The sequence below is a fragment of the Urocampus carinirostris genome, chromosome 18 (assembly GCF_059441175.1).
Source record: "Urocampus carinirostris isolate Australia breed hairy pipefish chromosome 18, RoL_Ucar_1.0, whole genome shotgun sequence".
Lineage (NCBI taxonomy): Eukaryota > Metazoa > Chordata > Actinopteri > Syngnathiformes > Syngnathidae > Urocampus > Urocampus carinirostris.
In genome coordinates, this window is record NC_142366.1 from 11,989,483 (window position 1) to 12,007,690 (window position 18,208).

Genomic DNA, 18,208 nt, shown 5'->3' on the forward strand with positions numbered 1-18,208 from the left:
TCTTTAAAACCGGTTTATGAGGCGTACTTTCTAATTTCAATCAATCTTTCCTTTTTTGTGTGTGTGTGCGCCTTATAGTCTGGAATATATGTCATGACCAGAACAGAGACAGGACCCACTCGCGTAACGTTTCTCACAGTTTTATTGGGAAGAAGGGAACGGAGTGCATACACGATCCGGAGGTCGCGGGGAGTAGGTTGCTCAGACGCGGAAGTGGGACTTCCGTGGGGAGCGATGGCGGTGTCGGTAACGGCAAAAAATGGGTCAGTAGCCGGAATAGAAGAGCAAACGTGGTCAATATCAGAAAATGGGTCGTTATTCGGGACGGGAGAGCAGAAGTGGTCGAGATCAAACAGATCAGACAGGCGCAAAAGCACAGGACAGGCGAAAAAGGGCTTGCCGTGTAAAAACGGAGATTCGCAGACAGACCGACAAAAGGGGACTGACAGGACAGAGTTTAAATACTGGCAGGGGCCCAATTTGTCAACAATCTGTCGTTGGCGCCACATGAGCAGGGCCAACTGGGTGCCATGGCAACCGTGACACACGGGCAGGGCCAATTGGGTTCCATGGCAACCGTGACAATATACTGTCGTTTTTTAAAAAAAATATATCAGAAAAATAAAAAATGTCTTATGAAGAAAAATCTTAGTCTTATGAAGAAAAATGTTACTTGTTTGAGTAAGCCTTAATTTATACACACATATAAAATCTCTGCAGCACATGAAAATCATTTCATATCAACGTTTTTAAATTTTAGTACCTATCACCAATCTCTTAAATAATGGACACAAACAAAAATGCAGCCTAACTCAGGCCCGCGGGTATCAAAGACCAAAAGAGTCTGACCAATTGACTTGACCTGAGGGACTGAGCCCAAAGCAAACCAGAACTTTTACATTTTATTTGGACTCGGGAGGATGAGAAGTGATTTTGATGTGTGCGATAGCAGAGGCAGCGTGTGGATTCTCCGCTGCACGGTTCAAAAAAAGGCAAGAACAATGACGGGTGGATATTTTGTTAAAAAGTCAGCGAGCCAGAAGCCCGGTCCGAACCCAAATATAATGGTTTACATTTTAGGCTCTGCTCAGATTCAGTATATTGCCTGTAACGCAGAGCCACAAATTGCCCCTGGGCCATCGTTTGGACACCGCTACATTTTATTTTCTTTGCATGCATCACTTGTGCTTTTATATGTGTGTGTTCTTTGTATATCGACACCCAATTGATATAACCCGACTCAAAACGTTTTGTTTATACCCCAAAACAGCTCTCTTAGCCCTTAGTATGTTACAATTTGCTTTAGCATGATGCGGAATATATCATGCGTTGTCGAGCATTTATAATTTATGCAAAACCTTTCAGATCTCGCATAAAATAAAAGGATACAAAAGCAGAATGAAAATAGGAATGCTGATGCGGATCTATGTGATTTTTTTTTTTACGCAGTCGGCCAAGAAGAGCAGCAGCGAGCCAAGCCCTTTCGTCCAATTAACCGTCGGGCACAAAACTCAAGAGAGCAAGGTAGGTCTCGTCGCTTAGGAGACGCTGAATATATAACGCTCGAGTGGACGTTCAATTTTTACCATAGTTCTGAATTTTAAATCGATACGGCGTGCCGAAGGGAGATGACTTCTGTTGGATTACTGTCACAGAAGCATCTTTCAGTGGCTGCTTAGCAAAGGGGATTGTTAAAATAGGGTATATGACTGTTAAATGTCTTCCCCTTGTTAAATATGATTTCTTCAGTTATTGAATCCCAAAATCTTTCTTTCAACACACGATTTCAAATATGAAGCTCCTAGAGCAGGGGTGTCAAACTCATTTTAACTCGGGGGCCACACGTTGGAACAAACATTGTGTCTGGGCCGGAAGGATAGATTAGAGAAAATGCAAAAAAAGAAAGGAATAAGAGAAAGAGAGGGAGAGAGAAGTAGAAAGGGTGGGGACAAAGAAAGAGAGATAGGGAGAAAGAGAGAGAAAAAAGCAAGAAAAATAGAGAGCGTAAGAAACAAGAGAGAAATAGTGAGGGAGGGGGAAAAAGAGGAAGAACAAAATCTAGAGAGAAATAGATAGAAAGAGAGGAGAGAAAGAGAAGGAGATTGCAAGAGAGAGAGAGGGAGAAAGAGAGAGAAAAGGAAAAAAGGAAGAGAGCAAAATAAGGTAAAAAGACCAAGAGGAATAAAGAAAAAGAAAAGGAGAGAGAGAAAGAGTGAGTGAAATGGGGAGGAAGAGAGCAAGAAAAAGAGAAAGAAAGAAATATAAGGACAGCATTTGTGAGAGGCACCGGGCCTTTGCAACATCAACTGGATATATTTCAACCTGCAGCTCGTTTTTCTCTTGCGCTTCTCTGAGCGTTGTCTCGCGGGCCAAATTCAATCCCTTGGCGGGCCTGATCCGGCCCACGGGTCGCTTGTTTGACACCTCTGGGCCCGAGCCTGACCCGTACAACACCCCATAGCTCAAAAAATCATCAGCTGTTCCTTACCCAGTCTAGAAGACAGTGCCAGCTTGTGATAATATAGCAGAACCATTAACATCATGAAAGAGAGTTCCCTGCCACCTGTTACCCTCTGGAAGGCTCTACAGGTCCCTTGAAACTAGGAGACAGGCTCAGAGACAGCTTCTTCCCCTTGGCCATCACCTCTTGTTGTTGCTTAATGAAACTGTGAAATTATATATGATTCACAAAACTGTAAAATATATACCAGTATACCTTGTGAATTTCTTTTTTTTTAATCTCTGCTCTTAGATTGTATCACTCTTATTTGAACTATTGAACTATAGTTACAATGCACTATTTTCTTTTTTTGCATTATTATTATTATTACTTAGGCTTGTTTTTTAAGCACTACGTTGTGATTGTTTGTTTTGCCTATTTATTCCGATAGTATTTTGTCCTTTTCTCTTCTAAGTCTTTACCATGGATAGTGTGTGGTTTGCAATAATCTGTGGTCTGTGCAGCCCTTTGAGACTCCTTGTGATAAAGGGCAAACAAATAAACTTGACTTGACTTGAGTGCCATGTCTAATCTTGTTTCATCCAATGTTTCACAATGTTGATAGAAACGACAATAAAAACATTTCTATTCAATTCTAAAATACCGTATTTTCCGTACTACAAGGCGCTCCTAAAAGCCTTACATTTTTTCAAAAGCTGACCATGCACTTTATACATGGATCAATATTAAATCGCAACAGGTCTCGCAACTACGGTAAGCAGCCACCGACTCTATTTTCCCCTGTAGAAGAAGTAGTGTGAGGTGTATGATAGGATATATATATATATACCAGCGTTTCAGTTCCTACACTAATGTATCAATCGTCGGTTGAATAGCTCAATAATGGCTAAAGTTATTCGGAGGTAAAGGAGGCGGGTCCATTTAAGCATTTACAGGCTCATATAGGCTAAAGCGGGGTAAAAAAAACCTTGGGATTGGCCAAAAAAGATGTAAATCACAGGTAAGGTTGGTCTATACCCTAGAGAAAATCATTTCACCAGTCTGTTTATTTGTAAACAGGAATTATAGGGCTTAACAGACAGCTGGCAACAAGCAACGTCCATTGATACAGATATGATTTTTGGCAGATTTTTTCTTTCATAATTTATCTATGTCATCGAGTGTTTTGGAGTACGTGAATATTTTACATGGTTCAATTTATTCACGGATGTAAGGAGACCATGGTTGCATAGTATTATGGAATGTGATGGCTGCAAGACAACATATTTGGTGAGCTACACCGGCTTTATTTTTTTTAGGAATCTTGTTTAAGACTAATTGTGATTTTTCTGTGATGAATATATTTTGAAATGACCTTTTTTGTAGTTTCTCCCGCTTGGCCCCAGAACATAGCCAGTTACACCACCTCTGACCAACTCCCACTCTTTGCTCTTATCAGCAGATCTGAGTGTTATCCAGCTCACTTGGATTTGTTGTTGTCACTTGCAGGGGTTAACACCAGCTTTCATGTTCAGTTTCCGGCTAAAATTCATTCTTACTCACACTAGAAAATATGGAAGTCTTCTGAAATTGGCCTAGTGTTATCCTTCAGGCTTTCGTATTCTGTCTTCTTTCAATGCACACTCTTCAGCTCCATTCCGAGTTACAACAACCTATAGTGGTGAATTATCGAACACTGTCATTAAAAAAAATAAAATAAAATGTTTTTTGTGTGTAATATTCGACCACTAGATGGCACTGTGTTGTCTGGTGGGAGCGAGAGCCAGGGCCACAGAGCACAGCATGGGGGCAGGATTGCGGACAAACATGGCGGCGACCTAAGTGGGGATTCCACTGTGTAAAAGAAATACACATTTCTCGTCCTATGATTTTTTTATAAAAACGAACATCGATATGATAGTTCATGTATTTTTGCCTAGTATTCAAATAAATGTGTTTTTTTTTTACTGAATGAAATGTTTTTGTCCAACCTAGAGGCACTAGATATAACACACTGTCCCTTTAGTATCAAAATAATAGCAATTTTTGTTGGACTACAAGCAACTACCTGACCTTGGTTTCCTCCAATTCCTTTAAAATGTTAAATAGATCGCTTATCTTAAACAAAATGAAGTATTTTTATTTTTATTTGGTCTTCTATTAGCATATTTGATATTCTAGTAACCAAAAAGTAATAGAAAATATTTCAGTTACATTACTGCAATATTGTAGTATTACGTTACCGATTTCATTTTTCACAGGTAACTAGCAACTGTATCGAATTTTAGGAAAGTAACCTTCTCAACCTTGTCTTCTCATTATGAGGGTTTGGGTTTTTCCTTGCTGTCTTGTAGGTTTTAGATCAGGGGATGATGTATCAATTGTCTGTGGTCTGTGCAGCCCTTTGAGACTCCTTGTGATTAAGTGCTATACAAATAAACATGACTTGACTTTGCTTTTTTTCCTGAAGATTCGCTACAAGACCAAGGAGCCCTTGTGGGAGGATTCCTTCTCGTTCCTGGTGCACAATCCCAGGAGGCAGGAACTGGAGGTGGAGGTAACAAGCGTATTTTTGCTGTTATTATTTTTGATTTTTTAACGACATCATTTATTTGTCCCTACAGGTGAAGGATGACAAAACTAAGTGCACCCTGGGTAATCTAATTGTGCCTTTGAGCAGCCTCCTGACAGAAGATGAAATGACGTTGACGCGGTGCTTCCCGCTGAAGAACTCCGGTCCTAGCTCCAGCATCCGATTTAAAATGGCCTTGCGGGTAAAACTGCTCTGCTAGATCTAGTTGTTTTCATTATTTAAAATGATCAATAAATGCATTTTATTTCATTTTTGATCTTTACTAAGCAGTCTGCAAAAAGTCCTTTTTTAAAAAATTGTGAAATTTTCTTGATATATATATTTTTTTACTCTTTACGTAAAACTTATTCCCTAACTAAAACATGAAAAATGCATAAATGCTTTTATCTCCTTCTAGCAAATGTGTATCAAAATTACGGCCTGCGAGCCAATGGTGGCTTGCCACATCATTTAATGTGATCCGCATGACAATTATGAGAGAAGAGAAGAATGTGCTACTATCACCTGCAGTTTTTAATATGTCCACTGGATGTTGCCAAAGTCAGCCGTTACTCCCAAAGCACCCACTTCAGTTGTATTAGCTTAAGCCCATTAATACACTAAAGAACATTGAGGAAATCCACCCAAATATAATTTTACTTAAAATAAAACTTTTGTTGAACCTGGACATTGAAAAAGATTTGGGCATACACAATGTAAGTTTGACAAGCTGTATTAGGTATGTGTACAACTCAGACTACAACTACAAAAAGCAGAAAAGGGGCGCAGTGACAGTTAGCCAATCAGAATACCTGAACACAATGCACAATAAAAATCTGCAAAGTAGAGAAATCACGTAAAGTAAACCGCGATTCAGTGGGGGATTGCTGTATATAATCAGAGTAGAGGTAAGATCTTGGGCCCGAATAAAATGTCAATCATTAAATCGGGCTGGGCCGGGCTAGCATGCACTTATTTTTACTCAAGTAATTATTTACATGACTGCTTTTTACTTCTAATTGAGTAATATTTTTCCGAAATAACTGTTTTTAATTGAGTAACACAGTTTGGAATTGCAATTGGGCGCCAAAATTATATTCTCAAGATAACTCTATCATAAAGAACATGCTTACCAAACTAACAGTTTAACTCCAAATCACGAAATACAAATACATTTTCATCCTCAGTGTCACGGTAGAAGATGCGCCGCTTCCTCTTTCCACCTCTACGTCTCGTGCATCAGATGCCATTTCTACTTCTCGCCGATAGCTTACAAGCTTTACAAACTTTCTTTCTGCTTTTTGGCTGCATATTTAGTATTTGCACCAGAATCTGATTTTCTTTTTGCCGAAATGCACACTTAATGCGCCTAAGTGTTCATATCAGCGCTGTACTTCAAAGTGCACACTTCATTTGAGGGACTCGCCCCAAAGTGAACCCCAAGCTGCGTATTTCAACCAAAACCCGAAACCGAAGGTTGACTTCAGGTTAACTTCGGCCTGAGTCCCTCAAATCAATTTAATTAGTCGAGTTTCATGTCAGATCGGGTATCGACACAGCCTTAAACTGTTCCGATCAACTCTTAAAAATATCATCAATGTAAATTGTCGGTTAATTTAAACTCTGCAGACAAAAGAATATTGTATATTGTTTAATTTAGATTCTGTTGCAAAAGACGAGCTTTGTTATCACAAATCACATGCGACTGCGAGTCCTCACGAATAAATTTGGAAATTTCGGTTTTGCTTCAGGCTTGGTCCTGCAAATTAAGTAAATTGGGCTCGGTCGGTCTTTGATAATTTATATTTATATTTTATATGATGTTAGGAATGAAATATTAAAAATGTACCATTTACCAAATTGTTCGAATTAGTTATCTGCCTCCATTAACCAAACACCCCCTAACAATGTGCGCTCGTTTCTTTTTGGGAAAAGATGGACAAGAATAGCCGACATTTTCACACGGGGCAGATTTCATTTCCTAAATAATTTAACTAAGTGAACTCCATCGAATTAGCCGAATTAGTGTCGCTTGAGTCTCTGTCAAGCCTCCTCTCGATTCTCCCTCGATCTGAAGTTCTCCCGGCCCACGTTTTTTCCGCAAGCGGGTGTCCCAGCTCCTCCCATGGGCGTGGCAGGAAACCCCCCACGTGGCCCCACCATCTCGGAGAAGAGTGTCACGATGTCTGAAAAAACTCATAACAGCAGAGCGCTTATCAAAACAACTTCTCCAAACAATGCCTGTCGTTCTGCGTCAGAGTTCTGTTATCAAAATTCCCCGGCCAAAACATTCCCAATTTGGATCAGCGTGACCTGTCATTGAACTTCAGCCTACCCGGTGAAAATTTTCATTGCACTCGATAAATGTAACTTGTATTTAATCCTTTATAGTAAAATGTATAAAATCATTCAATGTTTTATCATTTTTTTAGGCCCGATTTTATATCTGTATTGAATCGATCAATAAACGGTCAAATCTCTTCCTTAGATCCTTTCACTGGAGAAGCAGGTCTCATCAGACCAGCCTTCGTCCGTCCGGGTCCGCAAATCCAGCGTGCCCCAACCGCCTGTCTCGTCCGGAGCGTCCACCTCCGACTCCCCGCGTCCCCGTTCCCCCACGCCTACCTTTTCGCCTCCTGTTATGCCCCCCGCTCCGCCTCCCGTGCCGCCCCCTCACGCCTCTTCCCTCACACTGCACCACCGTGACGGGGAGCCGTACGCTGCTAGCCCCCTTCGCAGTGTCTCCAGCCTTTGTGTGAGCATCTCAACCTCCCAGAAGAACCTGGACCACAACCAGTCCACACCAAGCCTGGCCTCCGAGATCTCGCTGCCCTTCGCCACACTAGAGCTTCAGCAGAGGCTACGCAACATGCACAAGTAAAATCACTCATCCATTATTTACGCTTCAATTTCCTCCTTATTGACCTTTTGCTCTGTCTGCGAACAATGCTCTTTGTTTTATTCCATTGACGTTATTACCTCCGCAGAGGCATCCATTGACATTTCGGCCAAACAGATGTATTTGTTTTTGTTGTTGAGCGAAACATTTAATATGTATCGTGGGTAAGCAACACTACACAAAAATATCCATCCATCCATCCATTATCTGCACAGTTTATCCTCAGTAGGGTCGCGGGGGTGCTGCATTTCATCCCACCTATCTTCGGGCATTGGGCAGGGGACGCCCTGGACTGATTGCCAGCCAGTCGCAGGGCATACACAAAAATATGTGAAGTTTAAAATGATTAAAGGACAATTTGATTTGGAAGCGTAACAAAAATTGACTCTATTTGTTGGTTTTAATTCAGTATACATCCCTAACCCTTTTTTTACAATTGTATTTACTTTTTGGATGAACATTACATGACTCTAAAATTAATTAACTTGATTTATGTCTTTTATATATTATGTTTATATTTATATTTTTGATGTTTTGAATTTCTTCCAGTGGATCCACTTCAAGCCAATTTCCTCTGGGTGAGGTCCACCTGACTGTTCGGCATAGCACCCAGCGTAACAAACTCATTGTGGTGGTCCATGCTTGCCGGTAAGTTGATTTAACTATCATCTGCCTTTTTTGTTTTATTAATTGATTAATTTTTTTACATACAGTAAACCCCCGGGTAAAGACGACCTTACGATGTACTCATGTTACAATGTGGAATAAGAGTTTTTTTGGGGCCCTAATTACGGCATTTTCTGCACTGTATGACGTCAACAACAATTTCTATGATATTGGTCTGCATCACGTCATCATTAATAGGCCAAAATGTTACTGGCTGAACTCCCTCCCACAATGCCTATCGCTTTCTTCGTTTAGTTCGGAATCTCCTTTGCTTTGTATGGACTTTGCAAATCGGTAATAAAATACTGTATTTTTTGTAGTGAATTTATTAGCTAAGGGTCCAAGAACTTGCAGTGATGCTGAAAAATGAATAAAACACAAGGTAACAATGGAAACAAAGCTTGCTTTTATCAAAAAATACCAATAAGTCACACTAGGATTACCCTCGCTAAGCATGGCTGCAACTAATTGATGATTGGGACAATTATTGAGAAGAAGTAGGCGATTAAAGCAGCAAAGTCAAGTCAAGTCATGTTTATTTATAAAGCCCTCAATCACAAGTAGTCTCAAAGGGCTGTACAGAATACAGACTGTAATTACGCCATCCTCTGAACTAAACCTACAGGAGGGCGAGGAAAAACTCAAAAACCTCAACATGAAGAAATTAAGAAACCTTGAGAAGGGGCTGCACATGAGGTAATCCCCTTCCAAAATGACCAGGCTACAATGGATGTTGCAAGGGCATCGACAAACAATAAAAATTTTTAAAAATCAATTTTCATTTCAATCTGCCTTTTCCGCCCCCCTCTGCATCCACCCACTAACTCTACTGTACCAGCACAAGTCGCGACACACAAACAGTATATCAAATATCCCACGTTAAAATACCATGACATCAATGATGCACTTACTTAACAAGTTAATCAGGTTTTGGTTTGGCATCAAGCCAAAAGATTAGAGCAAATGTATGTGATTATTAAGTTAACTTATAATTTGCTTTAGATTAAGTTTGACATTAAAAAGACACCCCAGTACTAATAATGGTAAAGCTGACTTTGAAGCACAAAAGAAAGCTCATTTGAAGAAAAACTCAACAAGGTGCAGATCAAGACAAAGGTACCGTATTTTCCGCACTATAAGGCGCACATAAAATCAGATTTTTTTTTGAAAAGCTGACTATGCGCCTTATAATCCGGTGCGCCTTATATATGGATCAATGAATTACAAGGTCTCGCAACTTACGGTAAGCAGCCACCGACTCCATTTTTCGCGTAGAAGAAGAAGTGCGCTGTGCATACTGGGAAATATTAAACAACGATTCTCTTTTATTTGTGCGTTTGTATAAAGACCCTGAAATGGCTCCTATTAAGAGACACGCTTACAATGCAGAGTTTAAACTCAAGGCGATCAGTCACGCAGTAGAACACGGGAATAGAGCAGCAGCGAGAGAGTTCAACATTAATGAATCGAACACGAGAGTGGCTTGAGCCGGCAGAATTAAGAGTCCCCCTAGGAACTCGCTAACTGAACAATGGTTCCATGGATGAATTATGTAAAACCCACTACAACGTTTTACATTTTACAGTTATTATGTTATTGCTTTACTGTTATTGTTTTGCACATTACGAGTGTCACTATATTGCGATTGCACTAACGTTTAATTTACCATAACAGCATCAGACGTTTTTTTGCATGTTAACTAAATGGAGGAAAAGTAAAATGTTATGCCTTGCTGTTGTTCAAAGATGTTAAAGATGTGTCACAAAAACGCTTTACCTCAGAGAAAATAATAAAACGGCTGTTTATTCATTTTGGGAGTGAATGGAGTTGTGGAAAGCTTGTTTGTTATCTATTAAAAAAGTTTGACTGACCTATCTGACTGTTTTGTTGACATTCCCTTTAGCGCGGCACCATCTAACGGTTGCATAACGTAACTACATCCTCTACTGTAGCCAAGTCAAGTTAAGTCACATTTATTTATGACGCCCTTAATCACAAAAATGTCTCGAAGGACTGCACAGGATTACAATTACAAAATTGCACAATTACCTGATCTTAAACCAGCATGCACTTATAGCGCCTTATAATGGGGTGCGCCTTATGTATGGAAAAAGTTTAAAAATATATCATTCATTGAAGGTGCGCCTTATAACACGGTGCGCCTTATAGTGCGGAAAATACGGTAACTTGAAAATCATACTTTTCAGAGTGGCACGCTTTACCGACATTCTATTACTATGATTAAACTGGATATTGATTGCCTCTGTTTACAGCAATTCAATACTAAGGTCTGGTTAGTCACGTGATATGCATAATTCTGTTGCCTGTGCTAATGTTTGTAAACATCTTGGGGTGCCAGCATGCTTTACCCAGGGGATAGTCTCCAATTAGCAAATAGCCAAGTTTGCGAAGTTGGAAACAGCGTGGGCTATGAACACAAAAAGTATTACTTTATACTATTTACTAGTAACTATAGTTATATGTGTGTATACAATATTAATGCTTTTACAGTGCTTGGATTTCCCCAAAAAATATTTTTGTCATTTTGTCACAGTTAGGGCTTCAAACTTAAATCTAAAATACTGAAAATATTTTCGAAGAATTACCAGCATGCGAGACACAATCGTAAGGTGGAACCGAATTATTTAAAAATTTTGTATAATATTTACCATTTAAAGACAAAGTAATTCTTTCACCTGAGCCAACTGTTCTTTCCCTGATGACTTCTGAATGATCTAATGTCAACCTAAATGACGAACAATGACAAATAGATTGCATTAAGTGTCGGTTTAAATGCACCTATTCTGTGATGGCTGAGAGGTTTTTGAAAGCAGACACTGAAGAAAAGATAGCATTATGAAGACCAAACAACATAACAGGCAGGGATAAGGTTGTGGAAAAGGTCAAAGCAGTCATGGGACACAAGAAGATTTCACAATATTTACACATCTTCCTGAGCATTGAGCGAGCAATTTTATCAAAATTGAGGGACCTAAAACCACGACAAACTTTAGAAAACCTAGCTATCCCTCTAGACTTTTGCCCCAAACCAAAAGAAAACAAATCAGAGAAACAGCTAAGAGGCCGACATTGATCACATTGGATGACCTTCAGGCATACACAGCTGATGTGGGACAATCTGTACATAAAATAACTATTAATTGTACTCTGCATAAATCTGCCCTTTATAGAAGAGTGGAGAAAAGAAAGCCCTTTATGAAAGAATAACATAAAATAGCCCGTTTAGTGCAAGAAGCTACATGGGAGACACAAATAACATCTTGAACAAGGTGCTCTGGTCAGATGAGATCACAATTGATCTTTTTGGGCAGAATGCAAAGCACTACATTTGGCGTAAGAGTAACACTGCACAATAACCTGAAAACACCATCCTCAGTGTCAAACATGGTGGTGGCAGCATCATGCTTTCTGGTTACTTTTATTGACCAGGAACTGGGAAGTTCCTTGGAGTTGATGGAAGGATGAACTAACTCAAGGTGAATATGTTGGAGTCTGCAAGCGACCTGAGAAGGGGGCGCAGTCAAAAATGAAATGGTTTAAAACTAACAATAAAAAGTGTTTGAATGGCCAAGCCAAGGTCCAGAGCTCAAACTTGCAAAGCATTTGTGAGAAGATCTGAAAAATGATGTGCACAAATGTTCACCATCAAACCTTAAGGAATTTGAACTGTTTTGTAAGAAAAAATTTGATTTTTTTTGTTTTTGTTTCAAAAAGAGCAAAACTTGTCTTACCCAAAATGACTTGTGGCTGTGATCACAGCAAAAGGAGATTTTACAAAGTATTAACTCAAAGGGGTCCAATAATTTTGCAATACCCACTTTTAAGTATTTTTTTTATATATTGGCTCTATGTAATTGGTTTCTTTTTACAATTGTGTCTTACATGTTGTTGATTCTTAGATGATATCTCGACAAGTTCTCGGGGCACCAATACTTTTACAAACCGCTTTATCTAAAGTACCGAGGGTCAGAGTGTGGCTAGTTACCATAGAAGTCTATCCCTCTTCATACAAAAATTTCACCATGCAATCCTCCTCTCAGAACAGGTTAATGCCGTTTCCCGAGGTCTAATGTTAACTTTATGGTTAAGCAATCTAAGGTATGTTTCTAACCAAAACAACATCACAGGGTAACTTTTTGCCTCATGCATTTGTCCTCAGAAACTTGCTAGCTTTCTCGAAAGACACCTCAGATCCCTTCATCCGCATCTACCTGCTTCCCGACAAGAGCCGCACAGGCAGGAGGAAGACGGCCACCGTGAAAAGGAACCTCAATCCCGTTTACGATCAAACGTGAGTTCCACATTTTCCTTTTTTTGTGTAGTCTTCAAAAAAGGTTTATTTGCAGATGGTGTTGATCTACTCATAGGTTTGAATTCAACGTGTCCTTTGTGGAGCTCCACAGGAGAACGCTGGATGTGGCGGTAAAGAACGGAGGGAATATTCTATCCAAACACAAAGGCCTCTTGGGAAAAGTAATAAGCTTCACGAGATGACGATGATAATGATTATACTCATTTCCTGTCTGCTATGTTAAAAGATAATGTTTTAAATTACAGGTACTGGTGGATTTAAGTGGAGAAGATATTGCCAAAGGATGGACGCAATGGTGAAGTATTCATTTTTTTTAATTTTTATTTTTTTCGTTATTTTGTTAAAAATATAAAAAAGAAAATCATTATTTTATTTTTTGTGTATATACTGTATATATATATATATATTTTCATATGATTGTATTTATTGATTTTATTACAAATTTAAAATGAATACATTTTATGTTGAACACTTATGCCTTTATTGATTTACTTTTTGTCTATTTTTAAAGCATACAATAAGGATTATAGAGCAAATTTTGAAAAGTGATGTGAGTGTAAAGTTGTAATCAGTTCAAATAAATGATATGAAATGAGATATGAGATCCAAAAAATGAATTAAATCCATGAACAACTCCCGTTGCAGGCATGAAGCAACACACACATGGTTTAATATTTGATTTTGTATGGTGCTTAAAAACTTTGAAAATGCTTAAATTCGTATGTTGTGTTTTAATAGATTAAATGAAAAGTGCTTAAAATTTGGGTGAAATGCATGTAAATGCTTGTATTGTTGCCATGTTTCACAACAAGTAGCTTAAAAATGACGGTGACACTGCCCTATGGTGGCTTCACTTTGTCATTGTATTTCTTCCTCGTGAGTAATGGCAGCTGACATTCATTAGCATGGCATTGCCCTTTGAAGCGTCATCGCCCCCTACGGGTCACGCCCACATGGACATGCTACACCTAAACAGGGCACTATAAGATGTGAATTATTGTAAGGATTACATATCAATTATGGACATTTATAATGGGCCATGGAAAAAATTAAGTAGCGTTTACCAGTGTTAAATTGTAATGAGAATAACTTTTTATATTTTAAACGATAAGAAAAAGAAAATTACCAAAAGTTGTTTCCTCTTCCAGGTACGAGCTGAGTGAAGACGGCACCTCGTCGCGAAGGAGCATCCAAGACGCATTCACATAGTGATGCTGATTTTATGCAGTTTTACTTCTGTACATTTTTGTCACCGGATTATTTCAGCATGCGTTCTCCAATGCTGACTGTCCAACTACCATAACATATTGTTATCACAAGGAAAGGTCTTGTCGCTGTTTGTGATAATTGCTCGTTTGTACATTTGGAGGGCATTTCAAATTTAAAAAAGTGACAGAATTTTTACCAAAGGAGCAGAATGACCCCCGCAAGTCGGCCAAGTAGCAGTTGTGTTTTTGTTTTTTTCTGCAGTGACTTGTGTTATTTAAAAAGCCTTGCGAAAGCGTTGCCCCTGTCTCCTAGAACTTTCTGTCGTATTGCCACATTCCAGGCTTCAAACAAAAAGTTAAAAACAGATTTTTTTTTGTAAGAATCAACAACTTGTGAGACAAATTCTTGAATTAGAACCAAATTATCTTAACATTTTTATCATATTTACATCGAAAAGACTGAAAAGTAACTGTTTGAAGAATACTGCCGCTCAGTTCTCTCAGCTCAGCCAACTGACTCCTGGTGACTTCTAAATGATTCAATGTCAAACTAAAAGACTCACAATAACAGACAGAGTGCAATTAGACTAGTTTAAATGCACCTGCTCTGTGATGGGTTCAGAGGTCTACAAAAGCATAATCTGAAAAACAAACCGCATTATGAAGACCAAAGAAGACACACGGCAGGTCCAGAATAAAGTTATGGAAGATTTCAAAGCAGAAATGTGAAACAAAAAGATTTTGCAACATTTACACATCTCTTGATGCTAATGGCGCTAATAGCCATTATAACAAAATGGAGAGAGCATCAAACCACTGCAAACTTACCAAAACTGGGTTGTCCCTCTAAACTTTTAGCCCAAACAAGAAAAAAACTGATCAGAGAAGCAACTAAGAGGACCATGATCACAACGGATGACCTGCTGGCCTATACAGCTGAAGTGGGACAATATGTGCTTATGACAACTATTCGTCATACTCTGCATAAATCTACCCTTTATGGCAGAGTGGCTCGAAGAAAGCCATGCCACAAAAAGGCCCATTTGGTGCTTGCAAGACGCTGCATGGGGGACACAAATAACATGTGAAACAAGGTGATCTGGTCAGAGGAGACCAAAATTAAGCTTTTTCGTCTGAATTCAAAATGCTACATCTGGCGTAAGAGTAACACTGCACATCACCCTGAAAGCACCATCCCTACTGTCAAAACATAGAGGTGGCAGCATAATGCTTTTGGGTTGCTTCAGCGGGGACTTCGTTAGAGTTGACGGGAAGCTGGATGGAGCCAACTACAGGGCAATTCTGGCAGAAAATCTGTTAGAGACAGCAAGAGACCTGATAATGGGGCGCAGGTTCGCCATCCAACACGACAATGGCCCTAAACATAAAGCAAAATCTACAGCGGAATGATTTAACACTAACAATATAAAGATCTGAACAATGCTGTGCACAAACAATCACCATTAAACCTTAAAGAACTTGAGCTGTTTAATAAGGAAAAATGGGCAAATATTTGTGTTTCAAGATGAGCAAAAATTATAAATACATACTCAAAATGACTTGTGGCTGTCATCGCAGCAAAAGGAGTTTGTACAAAGTATTAACTCAAAGGGCGCCCATATTTTTTTCCCCATACTTTTACATTTTTCATATATTAGCTCGGTATGAAATGTTCAATACATTTGGTTTCTTTTCATGATCGTGTCTCACATGTTGTTGATTCTTAGAGAATATTTTGAGTATTTTATCTAAGCTTGACATCTGGCAATATGTCAAGTTCTTCAGGGGTCAATACATTTGCAAGGCACTATTTGTTTATTTCGGATTTCATATACGGAATGCGCATCAGACAGAATGCTTTGTGTATTTTTAGGTGAATATTGTGCAATATTGTGTTGACGTGCATGGTCCCCACAGCAAGTCAGTTTTGGGGCATTTTATAGGGCTGTAAAAATTGTAGGAAAATAAAAAATACTTGAATTTGGGGTCAGAAAGGGACTCTGACCAGGCATGAGGCAAAAAAACAGGCTAGAGAAAACTGTTTGTGTTTAAGATATATGCAGTCCTACCAACAAACTTTAAGAATATTGTATATCAGGTGTCGGGAACCTATGGCTCTGATCATAGGTACATATGGCTCGGAGATAAAATGGTACTCACACAAATTTCATCGATAGCATTCCAAATCTGTTTAGAACCGAGTTGAGTCTAGTGAACACATATCCAACATAACACAAATAGAGGGGATGATTCGGTCAAGTATAAAGTGCATAGTTGACACTACAGTCAAGGTGTCACACCAACAGACCCTGTTTTGGCTGTATGTCACTAAGGAATCCTTTATATGGAAGGTCATTAAACAACCTAGGTTCACCGTTGAGACACTTTATGGAAACCCACAGAATAAAAAGTAAAAACCCAGAAACCTTAGCCAAGCACACAGAGCAATTTGATTGGGTGAGCAGTAGGTGTGGACCGAAGGCAAATACGTCAAAATCCTCGTTTGCAGTATTTTGTGACATTTTTACAAAGTACTTTGCACCTTTTTTTTAAAACCATTTATTTAAAAAAACTGAAGGTCAGCATCAACGATCTTAAGTAATTGCAGGAGGAAGATAAGTTTAAAGTGATATATAGGTGATGTAGGACACAGGCTCTGGCATTATTATTATTATTTCATAAATGTTATCAAATTATCAGTCAGTGAAATAAAATGCACTGAAAGTTAGCTTTTGTCTGGAGAGTGTTTTTGGAGGTTTTGCTAAAATTTGTTTTAAAATATATAGTTTGTCTCTCTCCCACCAAAAAAAATCTAAATATTTTGCGTTTATGGTTCTTTGGGTCAAAAAGGTTCCCGACCCCTGTTGTATATGATTTTTTTTTCTTTTGCGATGCAATTACTACTACTTGTGTTTGTTGAAGCTTTTTAAGCTATCCTGTGCCTTAAACAATTATAAAGAGAAAAGAAATCACTCATGTGTTTTCCTTCTTGAAGGTGATTTTGAAAAATGTTTGGCTTTTTAAGGAATAAATGGTTACCTTTGTGATTTTTTTTTTCGGGATTTACATTTATTCGTCACATCTTTTGGATCAAAAATAGTTTCTAACTAGTTAATGTAGCTATGATTACAAATATTTCATTCATGCGGGAAAGCTATTTAGTTTTTTTTTTTTTTTACTTTTATTCTCATAAATGTTTGTGATACTTTCCAACAAGATTTTGTAAACTAAATTAATGAGTATAATAGTGCATTTAGAGTGAAATGTTTTAAGTAAAAAATAACCTTTAAAGGTGCTATTTATTAGAAGTGAAAAAACATGTATGTATGAAATAGATTTAAATAATGGGCAAAAATACAATTTGTAAACCTGCATCTTTAGAATTCGTATAGCTTGAGAACTTCACATTATTTTGATAATCTGAGCCTAAAAGTGGAACAATTTGGTCACTTTAAGTCTCTATAGTTTGAGGTTTTCCTTTTCCTTTGTGCAATATTTTCAGTTGCACTACACAACACAGGAGCATTTGGTATTTCGTTTTAACATTTACTCTTACGTTTGTGATATTTTGATTGGATGGGTCAATAGTTGATTTCTTTTAAATACTTTTCACAAAAAACAAGTAAAATCGTAAATTCAAGATGACATTTATAAAGCAAAGCTCAACCTTGAAGGGACAGTTTGTATTATTTAGTGCCTCTTAGGGGATTTATTTAATTAAAAAAATAGATTTAAATTATACGCAAAACTACATGAACTATCTTAAGCGTGCATTTGAAAAAAAATCCTTAAAGCATAAACATTTTTCATTTTAGATAACATGATCCTCTAAATGCCGAAAACGGCTCTGCCTATTTATCCAAACATTTTTTTTACTGCGTAATACTTTCTCTTTTTAAGTTTTTTTAAGACAGTATATGATTATCCTGAACCCAAAAATCTTTCCAAAATTATGAGTGTAATATTGATTTTAGATTAAAAAAATAAAAAAGGTTAAGTCAATCTTCAATTGTTCTTTTCCACGGCATCGAATGTAATACAAATATAAGACAATGCTGTCACCAAGTGGCAAAAAGAAAAATTACATGTG

General features: G+C 38.2%; 1 protein-coding gene across 2 annotated transcripts in view; it reads left to right on the plus strand.

The window, feature by feature from the left end:
• esyt2b (extended synaptotagmin-like protein 2b) overlaps positions 1-17,165 on the plus strand; it is a 58,720-nt gene extending 41,555 nt beyond the window's left edge. For both annotated transcript variants that reach the window (XM_088321961.1, XM_088321962.1), the window contains 9 exons: positions 1,450-1,524; positions 4,911-4,997; positions 5,065-5,214; positions 7,501-7,889; positions 8,461-8,559; positions 12,758-12,889; positions 12,966-13,071; positions 13,156-13,205; positions 14,059-17,165. In XM_088321961.1, coding sequence (XP_088178087.1) covers positions 1,450-1,524; positions 4,911-4,997; positions 5,065-5,214; positions 7,501-7,889; positions 8,461-8,559; positions 12,758-12,889; positions 12,966-13,071; positions 13,156-13,205; positions 14,059-14,119 — 1,149 coding nt within the window. In that variant the 3' untranslated portion in view covers positions 14,120-17,165. The remainder of the gene's footprint in view (positions 1-1,449; positions 1,525-4,910; positions 4,998-5,064; positions 5,215-7,500; positions 7,890-8,460; positions 8,560-12,757; positions 12,890-12,965; positions 13,072-13,155; positions 13,206-14,058) is intronic.
• The last annotated feature ends 1,043 nt before the right edge of the window (positions 17,166-18,208 follow it).